Source organism: Gigantopelta aegis, chromosome 2 (assembly GCF_016097555.1).
Source record: "Gigantopelta aegis isolate Gae_Host chromosome 2, Gae_host_genome, whole genome shotgun sequence".
In the NCBI taxonomy this organism is placed as follows: Eukaryota; Metazoa; Mollusca; class Gastropoda; order Neomphalida; family Peltospiridae; genus Gigantopelta; species Gigantopelta aegis.
The window spans coordinates 7053568-7081125 of record NC_054700.1 but is presented as its reverse complement, the minus strand read 5'-3'; the positions used below and the strand labels follow the sequence as shown (position 1 = coordinate 7081125).

General features: G+C 36.7%; 1 protein-coding gene and 1 long non-coding RNA gene across 3 annotated transcripts in view; one reads left to right on the top strand and one right to left on the bottom strand.

Annotated features, from left to right (window-relative positions):
- Positions 1-27558, bottom strand: part of LOC121380687 — a 247045-nt gene that overhangs the window by 79106 nt on the left and 140381 nt on the right. The window lies entirely within an intron of this gene.
- Positions 16856-27558, top strand: part of LOC121380680 (zwei Ig domain protein zig-8-like) — a 141994-nt gene continuing 131291 nt past the window's right edge. The window contains exon 1 of the mRNA XM_041509624.1: positions 16856-17812. Within this exon, the coding sequence (XP_041365558.1) occupies positions 17722-17812 (91 nt within the window). The 5' untranslated portion in view covers positions 16856-17721. The remainder of the gene's footprint in view (positions 17813-27558) is intronic.

Sequence of the window (27558 nt, the reverse complement as noted above, 5' to 3'; positions counted from 1 at the left end):
TCAAACTCGCACCCATTCTCTTTGGCTTAATCCTGCAGGACATTCCAAATTCCATAGCACCATACCACTCTCCACTTGTTACCGGCTACGGCTGGACTGTTGGTGCTCCCTTGCGCCTGACAGTGCAGGCGATCCCCTCTCCCACCCAACCCAACTAATTCCTGTCCTGGATGGAGGAGCCGGCCAAGACCAGCACCTGCACCCATGATAGGCGTGCACTACAACAGCTTGTTCTGAATGTGCAGCTAAACACTCTGACCCAACCTGACCTTCACAAGAGGGGCATAAAAGCAACAGTTTTTATCAAACAAAAATGATTTCACATAATGAGAAGGGCATAATGGAAAAACCAGTTACAGCGACACCACAGCATTTTTCTCGACATTGACAATGTTTGATTTTGGAGGTACAATGGCAAGTAAGGAGGGCAAACACAGCTGTTCCCAAACCATTCTCTTAGATGTCATTTTAGGTATAGTGTTTGGGTTTAAAAGTTTAACTTTTACTTTGTTTAATGACACCACTAGAGCACATTGATTTATTAATTATCCGCTATTGTAAAATAGTCTTAAAGAGGAAACCCGCAACATTTTTTTTATTAGTAGCAAGGAATCTTTTATATACACCATCCCACAGACAGGATAGTACATACCACCACCTGTGATATACCAGTTGAGGTGTACTGGCTGGAATGAGAAATAGCCCAATGGGCCCACCGATGAGGATCAGTCCAATGTATGTTGTATAGACACAAAAATTAGGAAAACCAGAGAGAAAGTAATTATATCAGATTATTCAGCAGCCATCATCATGGAAATTAAGAGAATTAAGTCAGTGGAAACAGTACACTGGTTTTTCTCTTCAAAAGGTAATATTACGAACAATTGCTGGTATCAAATTATTAAAACAGTTTCGATTTAATCACTTCTTTTGTACTTCCTGTTATACTAGCATCAGCTAATATTAGAAAGTATTTTGTTCCATAATTTCTAGCCAGTTACATACTATTAAAAGTTTGTTTTGTTTAATGACACCACTAGAGCACACTAATTTATTAATCATCGGCTATTGGATGTCAAACACTTGGTAATTTTGACAGTCTTAGAGAGAAAACCTGCTACATTTTTCCATTAGCAGCAAGTGATCTTTTCTATGCACCATCGTACAGACAGGATAATAACACATACCACAGGCTTTGATATACCAATTGTAGTGCACTGATTGGAACAAGAAATAGGCTGATATGGGCCCACCGACAGGGATTGATTACATACTATTATACAGTTCACACAATATTACTTCTTTTTGTTTGCATTGCATGGACACAATATTAAATGGTATCCATGCTCAGGAATGATATCTGGAGTATGTGAGGGATGACACAATCTCTAGTGGAGGCAGCACAAGCCACACTTTTATCTTTATTTATATATATACAAGAGGATAAATAAAAAAAACCTGTACACTTTCATATCTCCAAATGTGTGTGTGTGTGTGGAGGGGGGGGGGGGGCGATGGGAGGGTGCAGCACAAATTACAACATTATTTACGAAACCCATCACCCTGCTAAAATTCCTTTATACAGTCCTGAACCATTTACAAGTCCGTTAAAAAAAAAATGGTTCAGAAACTGATTAATATTAAAGATATTGATAAAAATAATAAAGAAATACATATACCATACTCAGGAAATAATTTGTTAGATTTTTCACAATTTTTAAATCACTTATTTGAAGAGATCAATGTACAGAGGGATATCTTAAGATCTCTTACTCCAATTAATTCTAAACATGGGTCCAAATGAACCCACAAATGGTGACAATACCTCCACTATCAGATGACAAACACTGTGATTTATTAAATGTCTTTATTAAAATCAAAAACTATAAGATCTCTTGTATATATTACAAACAATCTATCAAATGTGTCATTTGGTTTGTATAAATGTCATTTGGTTTGTATAAATGTATGTATATACTGTAACATATACCAAAATCGTGCCACCCACAGATACATTTCTTACACGACTGTAAGAGATGACCTGGTTTAGATCAATATCATCATCTGAGACTTGTGATTGGCTGTTCCAAGGTCTATGACATCATTGTCATTAACTTATACACTTTGAACCTAATGCTGAGGCTTTTTGTTTAGTGTGTTACCATTAAACTATATTAACGATGGAAATGATTTATTTAACGATGCACTCAACACATTTAATTATGGTTATATGGCATTGGATATATGGTTAAGGACCACACAAATATTGAGAGGGGAAACCCGCTGTCGCCACTTCATGGGCTACACTTTGTGATTAACAGCAAGGGATCTTTTATATGCACCATCCCACAGACAAGATAGCACATACCATGGCCTTTGATATACCAGTCGCAGTGCACTGGCTGAAACGAGAAATAACCCAATTGGCCCACGGACGGGGATCGATCCCAAACCGACGGCACATCAAGCGAGTGCTTTAGCACTGGGCTACGTCCCGCCCCTGAACTACATTAACGATGCCTTTTTAAGGACGAGTAAGAAACAGAATAATACACTCGTGCCCATTGGAAATGATCATCTTACAACTCGTGGTTCCCAAAAATATCTTAACTTGCTTTCACTTGTTAGATACATTTGGCAACAACTTGCAAGATAAATAATCTACAATTGAGTACTCATCTGTCCGTCCCTGCATCCTCATGTCCGTCCCTGTCCCTCCGTCCCCCCTCCATCCGTGTGTGTGTCCGTCTGTCCCCATTTCTTTCCCCCTCCCTTGTGGTCATTTTGTTATTAGGTCACATTTTCTATTGTCAGAAATTTGCCATGTGTTTGTCTAGATAAAATAAGGCTTCATAATTAAAGTTAAAGTTCGTTTTGTTTAGCGACACTACTAAAACACATTGCTTTTTTTAATCATCAGCTATTAAATATCAAACATATGGTAATTTTTAGTCTTAAGACAGGAAACCTGCTACATTTCCCCCATTAGTAACAAGGGATCTATGACATGCTATCCTGCCTATGGGAAGTGCAAATAAAAGATCCCTTGCTGCCTGTCATAAAAGAGTAGCATATGTGGCGACAGCGGGTTTCCTCTAAAAATCAGTATCAGAATGACCATATGTTTGACGTCCAATAGCCGATGATAAGATAAAAAATCAATGTGCTCTAGTGGCGTCGTTAAATAAAAGAAACTTTACTGACATGCACCATCCCAAAGACAATATAGCACATTGTGCACTGGCTAGAACAAGAAATAACCTAACGGGCCCACCGACAGGGATCGATCTTAGACTGACCGTGTATCAAGTGAGCACTTTACCACTGGGCTACGTCCAGCCCCTGCACATACTAAAGATAAATGGCAGAAGTGAAAAAGGAAGGAAGGAAGGTAATGTTTTATTTAACGATGCACTCAACACATTTTATTTACGGTGTTTATATATATATATATATATATATATATATATATATATATATATATATATATAGAGAGAGAGAGAGAGAGAGAAAACCTACTGTTTCCACTTCATGGGCTACTCTTTTTGATTAGCAGCAAGGGATCTTTCATATGCACCATCCCACAGACAGGATAGTATATACCACAGCCTTTGATACACCAGTTGTGGTACACTGGTTGGAACGAGAAATAGCCCAATGGGGCCACCGATGGGGATCGATCCTAAACTGACTGCGCATCAAGCGAGCGCTTTACCACTGGGCTACTTCCTGCCCCAAAGTGAAAAAGAAAAGAATACTTAGAATCACTTCTGAAAGACCGAAAGACTTCTAGGAGTGCAGTCAGGTTAGTCAGCTTGGTATTGTGGAAGACAGGGGATTTTTCAATGCTCTCCATCCTTCAAATCAAATTTAGTTTTATTAAAATTAAATATTTTAAAGTTAATATATTTTTAAAATACCTTCCACCTATGGAATAATAATTTTCCCCATGTTATTTTATTTGCATTAAAACCATTTTAGTTTGGCTAATGAATTTATGGTCAGTTTATTACATGTGTACCTGAACTAGGTTATCAAGTTCAATCTGATTTATTAGTAATTAGTGAGATTACTGTAGCATTAACCGAGTTTATCTAGTAATTAACCAATAAAAACAACAGGCTCAAGTCTTGATAAATCCAGTGAGGTTGACCTCCTAGCTACTTATTAAATCAATAGCTTCCACTCGTACAAATTTACACTTAATTTTTTTATGAAATACTTTTTTTTTTTTTTTTTTTAAACATCACTGAGTTTTCAGAATCATATCTTTGGACAAGACAGACGGAAGGAAATGTTTTATTTAATGACGCACTCAACACATGGTTAAGGACCACACAGATATAGAAAGAGGAAAGCCATTATCACCACTTCATGGGCTATTCTTTTCGATTAGCAGCAAGGGATCTTTTATATGCACCATCCCACAGACAGGATAACACATACCATGCACTTTAATATACCAGTCGTGGTGCACTGGTTGGAGCGAGAAATAGCCCAATGGGCCCACTGACGGGGTTGGACAAGAGAGATGATTTGTCTGGTGAACGTCAATGTTTATACTATATTTTGGATATTTTTTAAACAAACCACTTATTTGAACTACTGAAAATGTTGGTGGACAAGTAGATTTTTATATGTAAATATATATCTTTATTATTATCACACACTGCATGATATGTATCATATTTTAGCTGTTTCGACAAAACAAAAAAAAGGACTATGCATATAATATATGTAAAATTATACTTTGTATGCAGTGTTCGAGATTAAAAATTTGGGGTAGTATCCCAGTTGGATAGTAATATTTCAAAATCTGGTATCCCACCTGAGAATTTAGTATCTCACTTAAATGAAATTCATAAATAGCATCGTAACAAACTTGGATGACACTGTTACTTAACTTCACCAGTAAATGGCGACTTTCATTGTTTCAGTGCAAAACAAAAACACAGGATTAAAAAAACAACCCCAAAAACATTATATGGTATCCCAGTGGAATACTGGGTTCTTGAAGTTTGGTATCCAAAATTCAATTCTGGTATCCCTGGGATATCGGGATACCATTAATCTCGAACACTGGTATGGTGGAAACAAACATTTATATGCACTTCTCAGACAGGATAGTACATACCTGTATATATCATGGCATTTGATATACTAGTTACCCTGATGATCCTGTTGTATATACATGTAATATACTCTTTTCATATATATATCAGTGGCATAGCGTGGGTTGTCGGCGCCCGGGGCAAGGCAAATATTGCACCCCCTAACCAGTGGATCGTTAGCACTTCCAGAGTCCCTTCCACCAGTCCAGAATTTTGTGCCCAGGGCGACCTCCCCGGTGGCCCCGCCCATGCTACTCCACTGATATATAGCCCAGTGGTAAAGTGCTCGCTTGATAAATGGTTGGTCTAGGATCGATCCCCATTGGTCTATTTCTCATTCCAACCAGTGCACCACGACTGGTATATCAAAGGCTGTGGTATATGCCACCCTGTCTGTGTGATGGTGTATATAAAAGATCCTTTGCTGCTATAATTGAACAGAGTAGTCCATGAAGTGGTGACAGTGGGTTTCCTCTCTTAATTATATTTCCGACGCCATATAACCGTATATAAAACGTGTTGAGTACTTTGTTAAATAAAACTTTTCCTGTCATTTCCTGTAATTATTGCCTAGTATTATATTGTATGAACATATAGGGCAGAGCCTAGTTGAAAACAACGTGTGCCCAATCTGTTTGTTGTTTATGCAATTAAATATGTGTTCAAACAAAAAATACTAGTCATTGTGGTTAAACCAGATAAGGAAAAAACAAACTCACAAGATAGTGTGATAATTAATGGCTTGTTCATACACATAAACATGTGTAGCTTGTACTACGTCACCCCTATACTAAAATATCTATAATCTTTATATCATCACATATATCAGTAGTAATTCCAATGGTTAGCAATAAATGCTAATAAAATGTGTTGTATAGTGACAATTAACAAACTCTGTGTGATATCAGCACCATGTTCATAGTGTATAAGGACCATAGTTCTTCCTAGTACAATACCATAATAGCTGCATAACTGGTATACAGTAACTTTGATATAATACTGCATCAGATATGAGTGTTGGTGTACAATAATTTCAAAATATCTCACATCTGAAGCTTCATCATGCACCTAAGCTTGTACAATATCAATATTTTATATTTGCTCTATGTGATGACATTTGTTTTAATCTCTTTTCTATTATTCATGAGTAATTTTACTGACATTGTGTTCTTCAAATAGCACAATTCAAAAGCAAATGGAATATGGCCGAGTAATTCAGTTAGAACTGTGGATTCTATAAAAAAATAAATTAAAAACAAATTCCCCCATGGATTCTCATGCACTGGGTTTTGAAAGAGTTATTAATACAGTATTCCTATTCCAAATCTGCTATTAGACTGCAGACATCATCACCAGAGTTAAAGTAAAGAAAGTTTGTTTTGTTTAATGACACCACTAGAGCACATTGATTTATTATTCATCAGTTACTGGATATCAAACATTTGGTAATTTTGACATAATATAGTGTTAGAAGAAACCCGCTACATTTTCCCCATTAGTAGCAAGGGATCTTTTATGTGCACTTCCCCAGACAGAACAGCACATACATGTACCATGGCCGTTAATATACCAGTGGGAGGGGGGGGGGGGGGGGGGGGGGGGGGGGGGGGGGTAAATATTGTTTACAGTTCACTACCATAGAAACATCATGCTAAATATTGTTTACAGTTCACTACCATAGAAACATCATGCTAAATATTGTTTACAAAGATATTCATTCATTTCAACTTATTTTCGTGATTATATCCAATTTAGGTTCAAGGCTGCTGTCCTGGGCACAAACTCCAGCTATCTGGGCCATCTGTCCAGGACAGTGGGTTAGCTGTTAGCGGTTAGTGAGAGAAAAGAGGGTGTAGTGGTCTTACACATACCCACTGAGTTGTTAAAACTCACTCCGGATGGGAGCCGGTACCAGGTTGCGAACCTAGTACCTACCATCCTCTTGTCTGACGGCTTAACCATGATACCACTGAGGCCGATCACAAAGATAAATACAACTGTAATGGAGGCTGCCATCTTTTTCACTTAACAAAGATGTGGCTTTGGGCTGGCCATCTACATGGCAATTATATTTTGGAGGCAAAGCCCACAGAAAGGTCACCACTCCCTATCTAAACCTCCCTGTACTATAAGCACGAGTTAAAGGTCACCACATCCTATCTAAACCTCCCTGTACTATAAGCATGAGTTAAAGGTCACCACACCCTATCTAAACCTCCCTGTACTATAAGCATGAGTTAAAGGTCACCACATTCATCTAAACCTCCCTGTACTATAAGCATGAGTTAAAAGTCACCACATTCATCTAAACCTCCCTGTACTATAAGCATGAGTTAATCTAGTAAAATATAAAAATTGTCAGTCATACTCATAGTCATAAACCCTATGACTGACAAGACTGGCAACTTCATGCAACATCCAAACAGCAATTTAAAGCAGCTTGAGGTGATCCGAGAATAGATCCTGTTTATTTTGGCCTCAGGGGCCTGTGTTTATAAATGTTTAGAGCCAAATTTATAAATAATGTTTATGTCTTACACACATGTAACTACATACATGTGCTTGTATTTACAATATATGAAAAATAGCCTTCATAAATTCCACCCTTATAGTACATCTCTAGGCGAATTTCTTTAACAATATGTCACATGCATATAATTTGTATGCTTTGCCATGATGTTGAATTCTCAAGATATTAATAGAGTCTTGATTCAAGATACATTTTATAAGCATATAGGGTAACGAGCTCAATTTTTTTATTGCCTTCAAAACCACTAGATAACTACTTAATCACATTAACTGCTGTGAAAAAAAGGTTGAATGTTTGGCTGTGTATATGTGGAATACATGTATCTCATGACCATATCTGCTCTAGCTATGATAAATCACTTGTGGCAGTGCAAGATGGGTGAAATATCCAGTAAAGAATCTCCTTGGGAGTGGCTGTCCTATAGACGAGGCACTAGATACATGCCTCTCAGAATTGAAAATCTGCGTAAACCATTTATGGATCACACAAAAACAAATTCAGGTAACCCATTTTGTTTTAACATAACCCATCATGACCATGTAAATGATGTCATAAATTCAATGTGCGAACGAAAAATGGGTTATGCAAAACTATATTTAAACGAGCAACGCATGAACATAATTATAGCTCTCACAATTTTCAGAGGCCTGAGATAGAGATTCATGGAATCAACCATTATTTTGCCAAATGCCCATTTCAACTCTGCATTGTGCAGATTCAGCCCTGATAATGTATTACGGTTTTGTCCTTCAGAATGCTCTACATGTATCTATGACAATGAATTCTCCCAAAATAGATATTAAAATGTTATCGATTTACATGTAAGCATGTATATTATTAATTTTTATTTTTTATTTATAAATATTTTATTTTTTTTAACCACCTCCCTGAGATGTTTGAACAATTGTTTCCCCACTAATTGTTCTGGTGATCTTATAGTACCACCTCTAGTGCAGAGTGAATACACAACTTTTGGGGGGAATAGAGAGGGGATGTGAGAAATATGAATCCACTGTATCACTAAATATATACCAGTTTTTCTCACTAACCAGGGCAGAATGTAGCCCAGTGGTACAGCGCTCGCTCAATGCATGGTCAATGTGTGATCGATCCCAGTTGGTGGCCCCATTGCGCTATTTCTCGTTCCAGCCAGTGCACCATGACTGGTATATCAAAGGCTGTGGTATGTACTGCCCTGTCTGTGGGATGGTGCATATAAAAGATCCCTTGCTGCTAACCGAAAAGAGTAGCCCATGAAGTGGTGACAGTGGGTTTCCTTTCTCAATATCTGTATAGTCCTTAACCATATGTCTAACGCCATATAACCATAAATAAAATGTGTTGAGTGCGTCGTTAAATAAAACATTTCTTTCTTTCTCTCACTAACCATAATGTAGCCCAATGGTAGAGCACTCGCTTGATGCATGGTCAGTTTGGGACCGATCCCTGTTGGTGGGGCCATTGGGCCATTTCTTGCTCCAGCCAGTGTACCACAACTGGTACATCAAAGTTCGTGGTATGTGCTATCCTGTCTATGGGATGGTGCATATAAAAGACGCCTAGCTACTAATGGAGAAAATGTAGCAGGTTTCCTCTCTATGACTGTCAAAATTACCATGTGTTTGATATCCAATAGCCGATGATTAATAAATAGATGTGCTCTAGTGGTGTCGTTAAAAAAAAATTCTGACTAACCGTAGCTTGCCACAAGACAAGCACCACCACCCTGCTCAATAGCAGAGTCACTGGCAAAGTCAGACAGTCATGATCATGCCTATATTATAAACATTAATTGAATGGATGCATGGTAAATTTGGTACCTAAATTTGGTTTTAAAGACACAGACCAAATTTGAAGTCATAAGAATGGACACAAAGTTTGGTTAATTAATCTACAAATCTGTAGCACATTTGGATAAAGGTACAAGAGATTGAAATGAGAGTGTGATGATAAACTGGTGAAATACACATAAAAACAGACTAGAACTCAACTCCATAACAGTTACTTCTCAAATGCACGTGCATATTTAAAAATAAGAAAAATGGATTTTGTGGTATTAATAACACCAGGATGTCCTGAAACACTTCATTTAGACAGAAATGGATAATCTAAACAATAAAATCTAGGTAAGGTCAGATATCAATGATCAAAAACAGCTCTAACCTTTCTTCTGGACAAATGCCCAAAATAGCTCTTACATATATGCCCAGGCCAACTGGCTTCAAACATATGTGAACATAAATTAGATGTAATAATGCCATATTTACTCCAATGGTGAAATACTAAGCTAAAAATAAATAAAAAACAATATATATTTGAAGGAAATGTTTTATTTAACGATACACTCAACATATTTTATTTATGGTTATATGGCGTCAGACATATATGGTTAAGGATTACACGGGTATTGAGAGAGTGCACCACGACTGGTGTAACAAAGGCCTGTCTGTGGGATGGTGCATATAAAAGATCCCTTGCTGCTAATCGAAAAAGAGTAGTCCATGAAGTGGCAACAGCGGGTTTCCTTCTCTCAATATCTGTGTGGTCCTTAACATAAGTCCGACGCCATATAACCGTAAATAAAATGTGTTGAGTGTGTCGTTAAATAAAACATTTCCTTCCTTCCATTGGTAGGTGTAAGGCCCCAACACCAATTTTTCTCTAACCAACCATTAACAACTAATCCACTGTTGTAGACAAGACATCCTAGATGGCTGAGGTGTGTGCCCAGGACGTGTTTGAACCCCTTAATTGAATATTAGGATAAAAATAAGCGTAAACTGAATTCATGAAATGTATTAATTATATCTGTGAGATTGTTGTATGAGACTGGTGGCTACAAAATTTGATCTATGTAAGAAGAACTATCAAATAATTGGTATATGGTACATCTGCTCGACTGCTTGATTCAGTTATTTTTGTGTCTTATACAGTTCCACTGCAGAGGGAAAATTAGGAATCTGTTATTGGACCTCACTGTCCAATTACCTCTTAAATGGAAACAATCCATGATCTTTTTTTACATCAGATGTGAAAGATTGTTCCCATAAGCATTCTGAACTCAATAGAAGAATGCAATTATAGTTACTGGAGAAAGATAAAGGATATTTTATTATTCTGGCCTAATCTATTTTTCATACAATTATTGTAAAGAAAACCATAAATAATTACTTCTTTCGGGTAATCACTCATACATATGCGTCCCCACACCTCTGGTAAACACGTAATGCCATATGGCGAAAAATAGTTAAAGTAAGAAGTTTGTTTTGTTTAACGACACCACTAGAGCACATTGATTTATTAACCGTCAGCTATTGGATGTCAAACATCTGGTAATTCTGACATACATACAGTCTTAGAGAGGAAACATGCTACATTTTTCCATTAGTAGCAAGGGATCTTTTATAAGCATCATTGCACAGACAGGATAGCACATACCACAGCCTTTGATATACCAGTCATGGTGCACTGGCAAAAATAGTCAAGTAAATCTGGGTTGTGTTTTAAAATGTGTATTTTTTAAACAATGGTTAGTTTTGGTTGGTAAGTAATTTCTAACCGTTTGATTATTTCATAATAATAATAATAATAATAATAAAATTCTTTATTTTCAGGTGGTAAACACATGTTTTCTATTATATAAAACAAGAATTCCTTATAATTAGGTGATGCACATACATGTACCAAATTGATTTTTGCTTTTATGCCAAAATAAAAATTCAGCAAAAGTTTCAAAGCTTAAAACAAAGAAGAAAACTACATGAAATACATGCAAAATCCAGAAAAAATCTTTAGGGACTTAAAACATATTTGGTTATTGCCACCTTTTAGTCAATGAAATAAGGACAGGAAGACTTTTTAGTAGTTTTTTTCCTTCAGAAAAACAAGAAAACCTTGGAGAAAACAAATAAACAAACATTTTATTTCATGACACACTCAATATATTTTAATTACAGTTACCTGACATTGGACATACGGCCATGGACCACACACATAATATGAAAGGAAATATGCTGCCACCATACCATGGATTATTCTTTTTGATTAGCAGCATCCACCTCCCCTGCCTGCACACACACACAGAACAAGATAATGCATACCACAGTCTATTACATCAACTCATTTAACCCCACCCTGCCTGCACACACACACACAACACAAGATAATGCATACCACAGTCTATTACATCAACTCATTTAACCCCACCCTGCCCGCACACACACACACAACACAAGATAATGCATACCAGTTTAGGTACATCAACTCATTTAACCCCACCCCGCCTGCACACACACATACAGAACAAGATAATGCATACCACAGTCTATTACATGAACTCATTTAACCCCACCCCGCTCACACACACAGAGAACAAGATGTTTATCACAGCTTTCATTACATCAACTCCTTTACCCCCCCCCCACCCATGCCTGCAAACACACAAGATAAAGTATACCACAGCCTTCATTACATCGGCTCCTTTAACCCTCCTCCCTGCACATACACAGAACAAGATAATGTATACCACAGCCTTCATTAGATCAACTCCTTTATCCCCCTCCCCCCTGCCTGCACACACACACACACAAGATAATGTATATCAGTCTTCATTACAACAGCTCCTTTCCCCCCCCCCCCCCCTGCACATAACAAGATAATGTATACCACAGCCTTCGTTACATTGGCTCCTTTACCCTTCCCCCGCCTGCACGCACACATAACAAGATAATGTATACCACAGCCTTCGTTACATTGGCTCCTTTAACGACACCAATTGTTTGTCTAGCACATTGATATTCAGTGAAAACACAATTCATGTTTCAATTAGCAAAAAGGGATCTTAACTGTATATGCACTGTGTCAAAATGACAATATGTTTGACATCCAAAAGCCCATGATTAATAAATCAATATGCTCTAGTGTCATTAAACAAAACAGATAGCTATGGCAGTACATACCATTGCCTTTGATGTACCAGTCATGGTACACTGCCTGTCTGTGGGATGGAACATATGAAAGATCCCTTGCTACTAATGAACACAAGTAGCAGGTTTCCTCTCTAAGACTAAGGTCAAAATTACCGAATGTTTGATGTCCAACAGCCAATGATTAATAAATCAATGTGATCTAGTGGTGTCACTAAACAAAACAAACTTTAAACTTTAACTTTCCATTAAAGAAAGAAAGAAATGTTTTATTTAACGACGCACTCAACACATTTTATTTACGGTTATATGGTGTCAGACATATGGTTAAGAACCACACAGATTTTGAGAGGAAACCCACTGTCGCCACTACATGGGCTACTCTTCCGATTAGCAGCAAGGGATCTTTTATTTTTCACTTCCCACAGGCAGGATAGCACAAACCATGGCCTTTGTTGAACCAGTTATGGATCACTGGTTTACACCTACCCACTGAGCCTTGCGGAGCACTCACTCAGGGTTTGGAGTCGGTATCTGGATTAAAAATCCTATGCCTCGACTGGGATCCGAACCCAGTACCTACCAGCCTGTAGACCGATGGCCTACCACGACGCCACCGAGACAGGTTTGAACTTTCCATTAAAGTGATTATACTATATAAATGTAATACACCCACAAATCTATAATAGCTATATTACTTATGTAAGAAATATAAAGAAAAAAAATTCATGTTTAACAGTCATAATTTTGGAATCGACCATTTCTTAGGAATGACACTGCCAATTTACAGTTCTGACAATTAACACATCCTCTAACAAGCTTAAATAAAACTGTAATTACCGTAATTTCACTTTTTTTAAATTGTTTTTAAATAAGATTAAAGTTATTCTTAAGAGTTTCTAAATGATTTTTATATGTCTGATTCATTCCGACACTAATTAAACTAGTGTTAAATTTATCCAATATTTCTATGACTCTACTCTCCAGGGAAGCACAACTAACCTAACATCTGCTGTGATCAAAGGCCACTTCATCAGCTTGTAAATTAATTACTTTTAAATCAATTATGGTAATTCGTTAAGAGAGAATCAAACTGAAGGAACATCGACAACTACCAATAATGCTATAACTACAAGTTCTGCAGAACATCAAAGATTTCGACAAGCAGCCTGTTGCAGCTAGAACCTACACCGTCAGAATTACACAACACACTTTACACTGCTTGCTGCCAGTTATACAGAATGTAGGAAAATCTGCAATTTTGTGACAACTGCCGACAGAAGGTCTTCTAAAAGAGCCAGCGTCAGTATTCAATAGCAACTATACTGGTTCACACAGCTAAGTGACTAATGGTTAACGGCGATGGCCTTAGAGTCACTTGAATCAACTGAGACACAAGCGTGAGATTGTGGACCGATTGCAGACCCCTTTAGTTGTGCACAGTGAGGAGCAAGAAGTCATGGGACCGACACAAATTTAGGAGAGTGCTGCTAATCAGGCAAGACGCGGATCAATGAGCTGTATTGATCACCAGTGAATGTCTTCTCTCTCTCTCCTTTTTTTTTTTTGCTTCATCATCGAATGTCCACAAGATTGGCGAGTGACGGCCTAAGCTGATTGGTCATATTTAACATCAATTAAATAACGGGGCATTGTCTTGTGAGGAAGTGCCCACTCGAGTTGTGACACTGGCCGTTTCATTGATCACTTCAGGATGCCGGTGTATTTGTGTGTGTGTCTGTGTATGGAAAGCTAAACAGCTTGTGTGTGCCATTTCCCCCAACTCTGGATTGGCATTCTGAATAAGAAGTTCTGAAAAAAAAAGTTTTAGTGCCAATTTGATTTAAGGTTATTAGTATCTGAATGGAGATGCTATACGAGAGCGTGGATGATTAGAAAAATGGTTCCAGTTCACAGAGACTTGTACTGGTGCTGCTAAATAATATTATCAAAGAAAGAAACCATAAAATTTAATTTTTAAAAAAGTTCAAGTGGATTAAAAGGATCAAACAGTTGCATGTTCTGAAATTTTTTATAAACACTTGACATTCGATAAAAGAAAGTATCATCTGTGCAATGTAACTTTTGTACTTGCTATGCAATTGAGAATGCATTTTTGGTGAAATATATTGATACAAATAATGGATAAAAGCTTTTACAAACTTATAACATCAACTGCTGGAAGTTAGAAGATGAAAACAAAATAGAAAATGTTTTCAATTATATAATCATTAATTCATATTAGCGAGCAATAAACAATACCAGTGATTAGTAACATGACCTGATACCATGTGTGATAAAATCATTAATGAAGTGGAAGTACATTAGCTTAAGACATACTGACTGACGGGCACTCATGGAGGGGAAGAGTACATAAACACTTAGAGGTGTGAAGTGACACGATATACCACTGCACAAACCACTCGCAGAGAGAAGCAGTGCACAGTTCTGTGATTCATATTTACATAGAACATCACTAGATAATGGACTGCATATTCTGAAAATCAGGAGCAGGAAATGAAATAACATAAAATATCCAGTTTATAACATCCAGGCAGACTTGCATGTTACAATCATTTGGTGGTTATATTTCAATACACCTTCAGCTGGAATTTTTTGGTGGCATTATTTTCAAAATGGATTACTTCACAGGATATTAATATTACAGCTTGAGAAATTTACTTGAAAGCAGTTTCATTTTGTCCACATATAAAAAATATTAACCAACAACTAAATTGGAAAAAAAGCAAATTTGTTTTAGAGAGCTCAATTTTATTGAACATTCTGCAAAAAATTACAGCAATCAATAGTTTCTGATGATGTTAAAAAACAAAACAAAAAACCCCACCAGATCTGCAAATGCTAAGGTAACATACCGGAACAAATTCGTGGCTGAAACTGTCAAAAAATATTACTACTTGAAGAAATCACAAATTTTCTGAAGCCAGCTGTTGTTATGAGAGAGAGTGTGTGTTTGTGTGTATCTTGTAAGGTGCACATGAGGATATAATGCAAGTTTAATGTAGCATGTAATTCAGACATCATCAGTTGTTGGAATATGATCTCCATGAAATGAAAACACCCCGACAGTCTTACGCTTAAAAGAGGAGTGGCATTTGTGGATGGATCTATCAATTAATACCTGCTAACAGACTGCAGCCCGGATCAATCACCACCTTTATAGCAGCGAGTGTTTAACTCCAAAGACACAAGTGACGGATACTGGCTAAATCCATATGATAGCTGCACGGCAATTACCCAATGCAATAGGAATGTCCGCCGTAATGCCGCACAGCCCGGCTGCGTGCAGAGAACCACTGGAAAACATCGCAAAGAGACTCCTCCCACAGTTATTTCTTAATCTCGGCCTTTGTGAAGAAAATTCCATTAATTGAACACCTGAAGAGTCTGAGCACTGATTTCTCAGAGCACTAATCATAGGCTCTTTATCTTAGATAAAGATAAAGTGTTGAGCACCAATAGCTTGGCAAGCCAATGTTTCCTGTATTCTTGTTATCAATAACATGAAGCATTCGTGCAGCGTTTGGATACGACTGGAATCTTTGCTGTCTTAACTAATCGGTACTGTGGTATTTCTATAGTTTAACAGAAATGTAAATTAGCAATAGGTGTTGCCATTAGATAAAGAAATATTTAAGATTAAATTAACACATTACTTGAGGCAAATTCCACATACCATTCAAAATGAAATGTAACTTTTCAAATTGTAAATCACACCATGTTTGCTGAAAATAAAAGACTTATTATTATTGTAAAAAATACATAAAAACAATTGCTGAATACAATTCTTATATTCTGTAAGTCTAAAAGATATATTGATAATTATCATTTATAATTCTTATTTTTAATCATTATTTTATTGTCTTATGACTTAATTTTTCAATTTAATACACTAAAAACATAAGATATATATATCAATCATTTTAATTCAAGATTTATGACACTATCTTTAAAAAAACCCTACTTTCCAGACAGCACCTTCTCATTTGTAGAGAGTACGGTCTATACACTTGAAAGGATAATCCAAGATAAGATTTGAAATATTTATTTCTCAACATGTGGAAATCTTCCACTTGAATCTACTATCATTAATCTTTAAAAAAAAACAACTAAAAAAACCCGGAGAGAAGAAATCTTGCAAACGGCGTATTTATTACATTTAAGTGTCACACAGTGTTGTAAAGTTGATTCTTGGAGTGTGACTTTTTAGCAAAGAGTGCCGTACAGACAGGGGCCTGCTGAGAGCTCTCCTGTGTTTGGTGCAGTAATCCATTCCATTTGATCGGAAACACAGGACGTCAACGAGCGGGCATTACTGAAGAAAACCATCCCAGCCTCATCCAACGGAAAGGCACGCAATTTTTTCAGAGCAATTTGTTACAATAGTAATCACCGCCGCATCCTGGACGTGACACTCGACGGAGATGGGTCTGATCGCCAAACAAGATTTTTGTGCAATGATAGATATAATTAACCCTACGTCTGTAAACAACACAAGATATATGTAGGCTCCTACTATATCGTCTCGACGGATTACTGATCAAAAGTAATTCCAATACCGTCTGGGATCACGGTTGAGTCCGTTTGTCACTAGCTGGTCGGTTTCACACAACAGTTTTCGCTTAACCTGTCTGGATATACCACACAGCTGAACAGTTTGTCAGGATTTCTGGATACATTCGAGACACATGTTGAGAAAAAAAATAACTTATTATTTTCACTTTTAAATATATTATAATTATAAATCGTGATATAACAACAGAAACTATTTAACCAACTGAAAATACCAGCTTTGCATAAAGTAGGAGATAAACTGGTTGGCACCAGTTGATTTATAACAAGAAAGTGAACTTAAAATATTTAAATCAACACCTACACAGTGGATTAATTTAGAAGAAAAAAAAGAAAGAAAAAAGAAAGAAGATATTTGAAATATTGGTTTACAAAATGGTCATGATTATGGAAGCTGCATAAAAATGAAAATGTAGTTTGTGCTGATGCTGAAAAGGTAGACTGAAACACAGACAGAGACAGAGTAAGAGGAACGTTTGGATGCAGCAGGCATGGATGACAGCTGTTGTGTGTGACGCCGTCGACCAGGCAGACTATGTAGTCGCAGCATGGATTAGCCACGATGCTGTGGGACTGTGAACTCTCAGCCGTGCAGTACCTTCGCGTGGGATTACTACTCGCTGTGCACCTCCTCATGATGGCCGCTCTACAAGGTAGGTACTTTCAACTTCTTTTAAGTCATTATAATATATATATATATATATATATATTATATCACAGGAATTTATACAGGTATTCTGTGGGTCCAAACATGGGCCCCATTCCCAAATAAAGTGGAACTTAAAATCCCCAATTTATTGCTTAAAATTTCCAATATATTTTATTTATAATTATGTCTGTTCCAATGGATTAATTTAAAGTGGTGTTCTGCATCATTCAGTGGCCTGAAAAAATATATCCAAATTATGATTAAATTGCACCAATTTTCTCAATCTCATCAGCCAGGTGAAACATCCTGGATATAAATCTGTGCATCATTCTTTACCATTAGTAAGGGGTGAGACGTAGCCCAGTGGTAAAGTGATTGCCTGAAGTGCAGTCAGTTTAGGATCAATCCCCAGTGGGCTATTTCAGCTTCTTTTAATTCCATTTTAAAGAATCTTTACTATAAGCAAGAGATGGGACGTACGAGTACAGTGATAAAATGCTCATATGAAGCGTGGTTGTTTAGATTCAATCCCCATCAGCGGACCCATTGGGCTACTTCAGCTTCTTTCAAATCCATTATATAGAATTCTTTACCAAAAGCAAGGGACGAGACATAGGTCAGTGGTAAAGTCTCGCCTGAAGCAGAGTCAGTTTAGGATCGATCCACGTCAGTGGAGCCATTGGGTTATTTCAGCTTCTTTCAAATCCATTATAAATCATTCTTTTACCATAAGCAATTGGTGACACGCAGACCATTGGTAAAATGCTTGCCTAAAGCACAGTCAGTTTAGGATCGTTTTCTGTTGGTGTGCTCATATGAAGTATTAAGTTTTATAAAAAATGTATTTAAAATTCTATTACTTATTCTATTACCTAAATATTTTTAGACTAGAGCAGAGGAGAGTTTGAGTGATTGCTTACCTTTCCTGAACTTAATTCTTATGCATCCAGTTTCGCAATAACAAAACGTCATCACTGGACCAAGTTTCCAATGTGAAATTGTCATTTTGAACTGAATGTTTTCAACCCCAAATTGTAAGAAAGCAACTAACATAAACCTACATGTATTCTGATGTATGTAATATTTTGGGGACATCCTATTGAGTCTAATTACCCTAATGATATATACATAAGAATTTAATTAATATTAAAAAAACCCACTTAAAAAAAAAACTTTGATCAGAATCATTGATGTTAAGTTTGACCAAGTTTATTTCATTTTTACTCGATGAGTAGTCCTGTCATCTTCTACAAAGGGCATATCATTAGTCATTGTTGGCTAATATATCCTTTAAAACATCTTCAATTTTTATGTTTTAAAAAAATATTTGCGGAAATATCAAGAAATAGAAGCCATGTGCAAGTTACATCATCAATAACATTTACTCAACTTTAAACCTTCTTTTTTTCATTTTCTTTTCGATATCTCGATAACAACCTCAATATAAATACTAGTTCCAAAAAATACACTGAACATGTTCGATTGTTATTCTACTGTGATCTAGTGTTCATAGAATCAAGACAGATAACTCTTGTCAATGATGACATCCATGTTTACTAAGACCAGTCGCATGTCAACTAGTCGAGAATAGGAGAAGAAAAATTGAAGACTTGATTACTGAACCTTTTTGCTTGCCCAATGGAATTAGAGTCCCTCTTATGTCAAGTGAAATTTAAATCAGTTTCTATTGACTATTTTATTCAGGACTGACACTAAACTTGAAAATTATGGTGGCTAAGAGAAAAAACATTGCACTGGCTGGAACGAGAAATAGCCCAATGGGCCCACTGAAATGAATTGATTCAAGACTGACCATATCAGGCGAATGCGGTTCTAGGGCATTCCCCCCCGGGTAAATTCCCCCTGGTACATATATCCCCCCATGTACATATATCCCCCCATGTACATATATCCCCCCATGTACATATATCCCCCCATGTACATATATCCCCCCTGGTACATATATCCCCCCTGGTACATATATCCCCCCTGGTACATATATCCCCCCTGGTAAATTCTCAGTTTTAACACACTAAAATAGTTCCCCTCCACCCCTTCAATACTTAAATTGACTGTTTTAACAGACACTAAAATGGTTCCCTTGCAGTAGTAGAGTTGCTTTCTAATCCTTTCTAATCCTCTTGATTTAATTGCTGGTGAAGAAGCCCTCATAGCCACCTATTCCTTTTTTCCTTAGATCAACCGATCTACTAAAAGAACAATGTTTGAAGTAGTGATATGTTACTTGCTAATCCTCTTAATCCAATTAGCAAGTAAGGAACTACAGTAAAGAAACAATCAAGATGTTAGTTGTTAAATCAGCCTAGGTAATTAGTGTGACTGTAGCTGTCCAGTACCCTGAATAACAAAGTACAAACATTAAAAATATCATTTACTGCAGACCATGGATAACTTGAAATCCACCAAGGGTAAAACTAAAATAGTCCATGAAGGATACATTTATGTAAAACAGAAGAATCTTGCAAATGGAGTCATTTCGTATGATGCGAGTTACGCAAAAATGGAAAACACAACAGTGGGCGAAAATTTAAGTTTTATGTGGATCTAGAGAATCTCGTCAATGATTATGACAACAGACGTGTGTTGCTTTTCTTACGTGGAATTGCCCACAATCTGCAGATGTAATCCCACTGTTCAGTTAAATAAAATACAATTTTGATCACTAATAGTATTAGTAATTCTTTATAATAGGGGGGAAATGACTGGGGGGGAAATGACCTAGGGGGAAAATACCAGGGGGGAAATGACTGGGGAAAATGTACGGGGGGGGGGGGGGGGGAGAAATGCCCTGGTATGGGCGAATGCTTTACCACATTTTGCTACACTGTCTTGCCTCTTGGAAGCCAGTAAAAATAAGTTGAATATATTTACTGGTAATTAAATTTAGCTATAGCCTTGAATAGCACATTTTCATAAAATGTTATTTTGCTCCTTTTTTTGTGGCGAATATGCTAACTTCAGGAACAACAATTGGTATCTGCAATTAAAATAATTGTGTATAAAGTTCATGACTTGAGGTTGGGTGTAGATGACACACAATTTATACACCCACTTTCCTCCAGTTTTTATGGTAATGTACAGCAGCCATTACTCAAAACTTTTAGATTGGTTGCATGTACATAGTGCACTGATCTTTTCACTATATCACATTTTTCATGATGGAGAGAGATATATTTGTCTCAAATTGATGGTCACCCATAAATGTTAAAGTTCTCAGATTATTGGAATGAATAAATGAATGAATGATTGTTTAACCAAACTCCAGCACAAAAATAGAGATGGGCGAATGAATGAATGATTTTTTAACCACACCCAAGCACAAAAATAGAGATGGGTGAATAAATGAATGAATGAATGATTATTTACGGACACCCCAGCACAAAAACAGATATAGACAATTAGGTCAAACAAAGGTAAGCACATCAATATGCTTACAGTGATGACTGCTAACCATGAAATTATTGAAAGCAACACAAAATATTTAAAATATTTCTGATTGTATGTGCAGCAAGGGTTAGGTAAGCTAGATCTTTCTCGTCCCAAGGTAAATCTTGCTATCAATACTGGCAGTGGATCAGGAAGAAAAAAATAAAGGAAAGAAAGAAATGTTTATTTAATGACACTTTCACCACATTTTAATTAAGGTTATATGTTATCTAACATATGGCTAAGAAACACAGAAATAATTAAAGAGGAAACCAACTGCGACTATGCCATGTCTGGTGTTGAGATGTCCAGACCATGCTATGCCATGTCTGGTGTTGAGATGTCCAGACCATGCTATGCCATGTCTGGTGTTGAGATGTCCAGACCATGCTATGCCATGTCTGGTGTTGAGATGTCCAGACCATGCTATGCCATATGACCAGAACTTCAGTATTATTCATTGAGTATTTTCATTCCTAATGTAATAAGGAGAATAACCAACTTGCTATACAGGGAGTTACAGATTATCTGTCCCTCATGAATGAATGTTGTAAAATCTTGGCCAGAGGCTTGGGTTTACAACATTCATTTACTTAATTGGGATAAATAATCCTTAATTCTTCATAGCTTGTTAGTCATCCTTTAAAAACATGACAATGACAAATATTGAAGATGCAATATTTCACAAGATCAGCTTGTTTGAAAGTTATCCAAATTGGTTGCATCCCACTTTTCTCTGAAGAAAAACTCAGTGTTTTAATACCTATAGCCATATTACAATAATTAAAAAAATAATTACATGGCAGGCACGTGTGCAAGGAAGAGTTCTGGGAGTCAACAACATTTTTCTCAATATTTTCTGGGGGAACACATGTAGGACACGATCCCACTATGAACTTTGGTCACCAGTCTAGACCCACCCTGCTAAAATTCCTGCACACAGTGAGTTTTTGCTAGTGTTGTATTATTTATCACAAAATGATTTCTAAACAATGTTTCAGCAAAGTTTGATCAATGTTAACCAGGAACAAAAATGTCAGCTTTGTATGCTTTGTAAAACCCCCAAAACCTATTTTTTCATTTTGTATCACAGAAAAAAAGAAGCTGAAACTACATGTATCTACTGGCCATTAATGAATTTTGCTGAGTATCTTAAAAGGATATACCCTAGTTTTTAAAACACTAAGGTATATTTTTGACTATTATAGCCGTTTTTGATAACTGAAATCATACTTTACTTAGATTTTATGGTTTAGATTATTAATTTCCGTACATTCGAAGTGTCTTTGGTCATCCTGGTGTTTTTAATATCACAAAATGATTTTTCATATTTTTAAAAACTCATGTGCGTCTGAGAATTAACAGTTATGGAGTTGAGTTTTAGTCTATTTTTAGAGGGTATTTCACAATTTCAAAGTCATAGACTCATGTTTCACTCAATTGTAACTTTATCCAAATGTGTTACAGGTTTGTAGATTAGATTATATTAACACTATGTTTAGTTAAACTAAACATAGTGTTAATTTTCACGGGTTTAAACTAGAGTCTGTCCCTTTAACCAATAGCAGTAAAACCCATAACACTAACAATACAATCCTCAATATCATATTAACAATGCACTTACAGACACCTGGCTTCAGCTTACGCAAAACCTCAAGATAGGATGTGTTGCTGAATCACAATTAAAATAAGCAATGTCATTGACAGTAAGAAGAGATAGAAGGAAGGAAATGTTTTATTTAACAACACACTCAACACATATGATTAAGGACCACACAGGTATTGAAAGAGGAAACCCGATGTCGCCACTTCATGGGCTACTCTTTTTTAATTAGCAGCAAGGTATCTTTTATATGCACCATTCCACAGACAGGATAGTACATACCACTGTCTTTGTTACACCAGTTGTGGAGGACTGGCTGGAATGAGAAATAGCCAAATGGGTTCACACAGATATTGGGAGAGGAAACCCAGTGTTGCCACTTCATGGGCTTTTCTTTTCGATTAGCAGCAAGGGATTACACAGGTACCAGTCACTGGGTAATAGGTGGGATAAACAAAAAAATAAATAAATGAATCACAAGAGGTGTTCAATCTTATGACCAAAGCAGGGCTCAAGTTTAACAGCAGCCATGAGACAACTTGCTGTAATGCCCTGTAGTCATACATCCCAGTGTCCTGTCAAACAGTCTCATGGTCAAACTCACCATGTCTTATTTAGCATGTTATCAAGTTGTTTTATTATAAAAACATGCAACTGTATAAACTTATCTGAATGGGTCCTGTTATTGTATATTAAGACACTTGTTGAAGTTTGCCTTGTTGCACTGACTTCTAGAAATAATCCCTCAAAAATATTTCCACAGGTCTAGGCTAAATGTCTTTGCCCTCTTTAAGTACCAAATTCGAGGCCTGCCAAAGCACCTTAGGCGATCATTCTACCCACTGAGCCCAGATCCTGCCCTGTACTGTTTGTGACTGCGACTCTTTATACTCCAATGTAAACCGTTACTGGACTTGAATCACGGATAACTACACTGTACATGAATATTCATCATTCCCACATAATATGTAATCTCTGCTCATTATCTGGTATATAATGACAGATGTTTAGGGATTACTGAAAGATCTGTTCCGAGTATCTGACTCAAAGAGCTCCATGATGGAAGAACTTCAGGAACCAGCCATGAGAGGTTCAAAGGTCATCACAGTTTGTTTGGTTAACTCGGGCTAATGGTATATTCACTTACGCATGCACGCATGCATGCACACATCCTGGTGCACACACACACACATGCATTTAAATATAATATATTATTTAAATTTTAATTCAACCACCATACCAAAATACCAATGGCATGCCATTTATACATGTATTTTGTGACAATACATAATTTGAACAATGTATTTACAAAAAAAATTTCACACCCGTTAGTGAAAACATCGTTATTTTTTTGTAAGTTTTAATTGGAAAAGACGTTTAAATTTGCTTAAAACATGGTTATGTAGGAAATAGAATCCTATGTTAGATACATTTTAAGACAACTCATAAGATAAATATTATTATCAAACGTCCACTCATGTAGTACACTCACACACACACTCTCTCACACTCTCACACACACACACACACTCACTCACTCTCACACACACACACACACACTCACACTTTTCTGCTTTTCTGCTTTGCGCTGTCCATGTTATTGATGGGGACACAAAAATATTGGGAGAAAGAGGGTTAAAAACTTAATTCAGGGTCTTCAATATTTAGGCAATAAGATAAACCACATTTTTAGTTTTCCCATTAATTATATATATTACCGGATACACAACAGAGAAATTAGTTTTGTTGCAGACACTGCATCAGTGGAACCAATAAAACTGGTGATTTAATTGCCACAGACTACATATTGGCAAATGTAATACAGTAAGGTTTTCCGTATTTCAGTTTCAACAGAGTACTTCAATGATATGGCAGCAAGCTAATACACTTACAGAGTCAAATGGACATGGAAACAAGAGGCTCTTTTAGAATATAGTCAGTCCGCTTGGAAATGACTAAGATTTAAAAAGAAAATATTTAACGATTTAGTTACCGTATATTGCCATATATATTAGCCAAGTTTTGAAATCTAGAAATACTTTCCTAAAGAAGAGAGTTGGCTTTAGACACTGAAGCAACAAATTGGTGCTTAACTCCTATTGAAAACACTCCCAACCGCGACACCACGACTATGCTATGGTATATGCTATCCTGTCTATGGGAAGATGCATATAAAAGATCCCTTGCTGTTAATCAAAAAGAGTAGCCCATGAAGTGGCGACAACAGGTTTCCTCCCTCAATATCTGTGTGGTCCTTAACCATATGTCCGATGCCATATAACTAAATAAAATGTGTTGAGTGCGTCATTAAATAAACCATTTCCTTCCTTTCCAACCCTGACTTAATTTTTTTTAGCAGAACCTTAAAGTCTTTCACAGCTTATGTAACAATAACTTGTGCACAGTATGTGGGTTTTTTTAAAGAATAGAAGTCCACATGACATAGAGCTTAAAAATTGCTGAATACGAACATAATTGTTAAGCCATTTTCGAAATCAAGTGGTTTAGGCCAGGAGCATTAGTATATAACCTGGAAAAAATTAGTAGAAAGCTGAATTTTTCAGTAAAGCTCCAGAAAGTCATACCTGTACCAACATCAAAGTTATGCAAATTCTACCCTGTGGCATTTTTAAAAATTCAAGATGGCCACCATTACCATCAGCTATAAATGGGAAAATGTCATAAGCATCATAACTGCTCAAATACAGGCTTCATAACAATGATTTTAATGTGTAAATCCAAGTTTGGAGTGTGCTGAATCCAATGGGTGGAAATATGTTTCAATTCCATCTGAAACAATCCAAGATGGCTACTAACAAAGCTAATAATCGGCTATAAAACCAGGCATTTTTTTTACTTTAGAGCTATAATAATACATAATTCACAATACATTAAATTGAAGAGGGGTTTTACAAACAAAATATTGATAAATGGAGATAGGGCAAAACACAAAATGTCTGTTTTTGTTCAACATGTTTGTGAATTATGACCTTGTAAGTGAATTTTGACCTTGCGTATCAATTTTCATTTTGTTGTTTTATAACATTATTCGAGCAGGGAACTAAATATGTTACTAATTTCACTATCATTGATTTGTTGGGCAACAATAATTTGCCCTTTTAGCATTGTAGGAGTATCTTCTGATGGATTGGATAGTATTTTTCCCCATTTCATTTTCAATAAACAAAATGGCCACCAATCCATATAAGGATAAATATGGAAAAATGCATAGCATTAGCTAAATGACATTTACACTTTGTTTTCTAATACTATAAATGAAGATAGAACCCAACTTGTATGAATCTCGAGAACTGGTTGATATATTGAGTAGCTTGTCATTTGCAGATGATTACAGAGAGGTTCAGCATCTGTATGATGCATTTCTTACAGATGAGCAGTTGTATGATATTGAGGGTGATCTTGTAAATTTTCTATTTGACAATGCTGACATCAATTTTAGAACCCTTACAGGTCATGGCACTTGGCACGTTCTGGGTGGTATTGCATGTGTTACCCTTACAGTTGAGAAAGTAGACCAGCCTGCCATTCCTAGGTCAACTCAGTAAGTCACGACTATTGTCCAAACAGGTCAACTTGAAAGTAAAATCAAAGTGTACAAAACGCCCATTGCCCCAGGATTGAAGTCCATCATGATCAGATCCCTTTAACCTCCCAAATCAAACCCACCCCTCCTGAAAGTGTCCAAATGCTTGGATAGTATCTGGTTAGCAAGTTTCTCACTTGGCATCCCTGTTTCACAATGTCCATTATGAAGTGACTTCATGCAATGTGCTGTGACGGAAGATAATCATGAGAAAAGTAATATTCAGATCTTGTCATTCATTAATCAGGACCGATCTCAACCTGAAACTATCTATTCTGCTTTGTGTTTTGCACAAACATTGTCCGAAAAGCATTCACTTGGTGTTTGTCCTGACACATTTGACCAACCCCTGTACGTCAAGCCAAATGGAATTGTAATATCGTCTTTCCCAGAGCTCAATAAAATTATTAGTAGACTTGGGGGATTTCACTTACTCATGTTGTATATGGGGTCAACTGGATATGTAATGGGTTGTAGTGGTTTAGAAGATTTGTTGGCGACCGTTTACGCTCCAAATACTGTCATCCATATGATGACAGGCCATGCATATGCTCGTGCACTCTGCACTCATCTTTTGTCATCAGTAGCCATTGTGTCCAAATTACTACAGACACCTGGATGTCTCCAGGCTATACATAAACGTCTGCTGGATGGTCAATGTTCCACTGACTTTGTGGACAATGATGAATATGTCCAAAAGCTCATACATATTATAGATAGTCTGATGGAAGATGCCGCCACTCAAAGTAGAACAGGTAAACTTTGGGTTGAATATTTGAAACAAGTGTCCCTCTAATATTAGGCATTTCATCTGAGCAGAGCGCACTGGGGATTGGGATTTACATCTTCCTGTAGTCAGTGAAATGATTCCCTTGTTCCATGCTGCTGGTCACATCATATATGCAATATCTGCCAGTCTCTACCTTGATCAGATGAAATGGCTGATGGATATTATGTCTGCTGAGCAGTATTATGCCTTCACGAAGAGAGCTTATTTTACCATTCGAAGAACAGATAAATTCTGGAGTGGAAACTTCAGTGGCCAAACAATAGAACAAGATTTGATGCAATTGCTGTAAACCTCTGTAGGTACGAC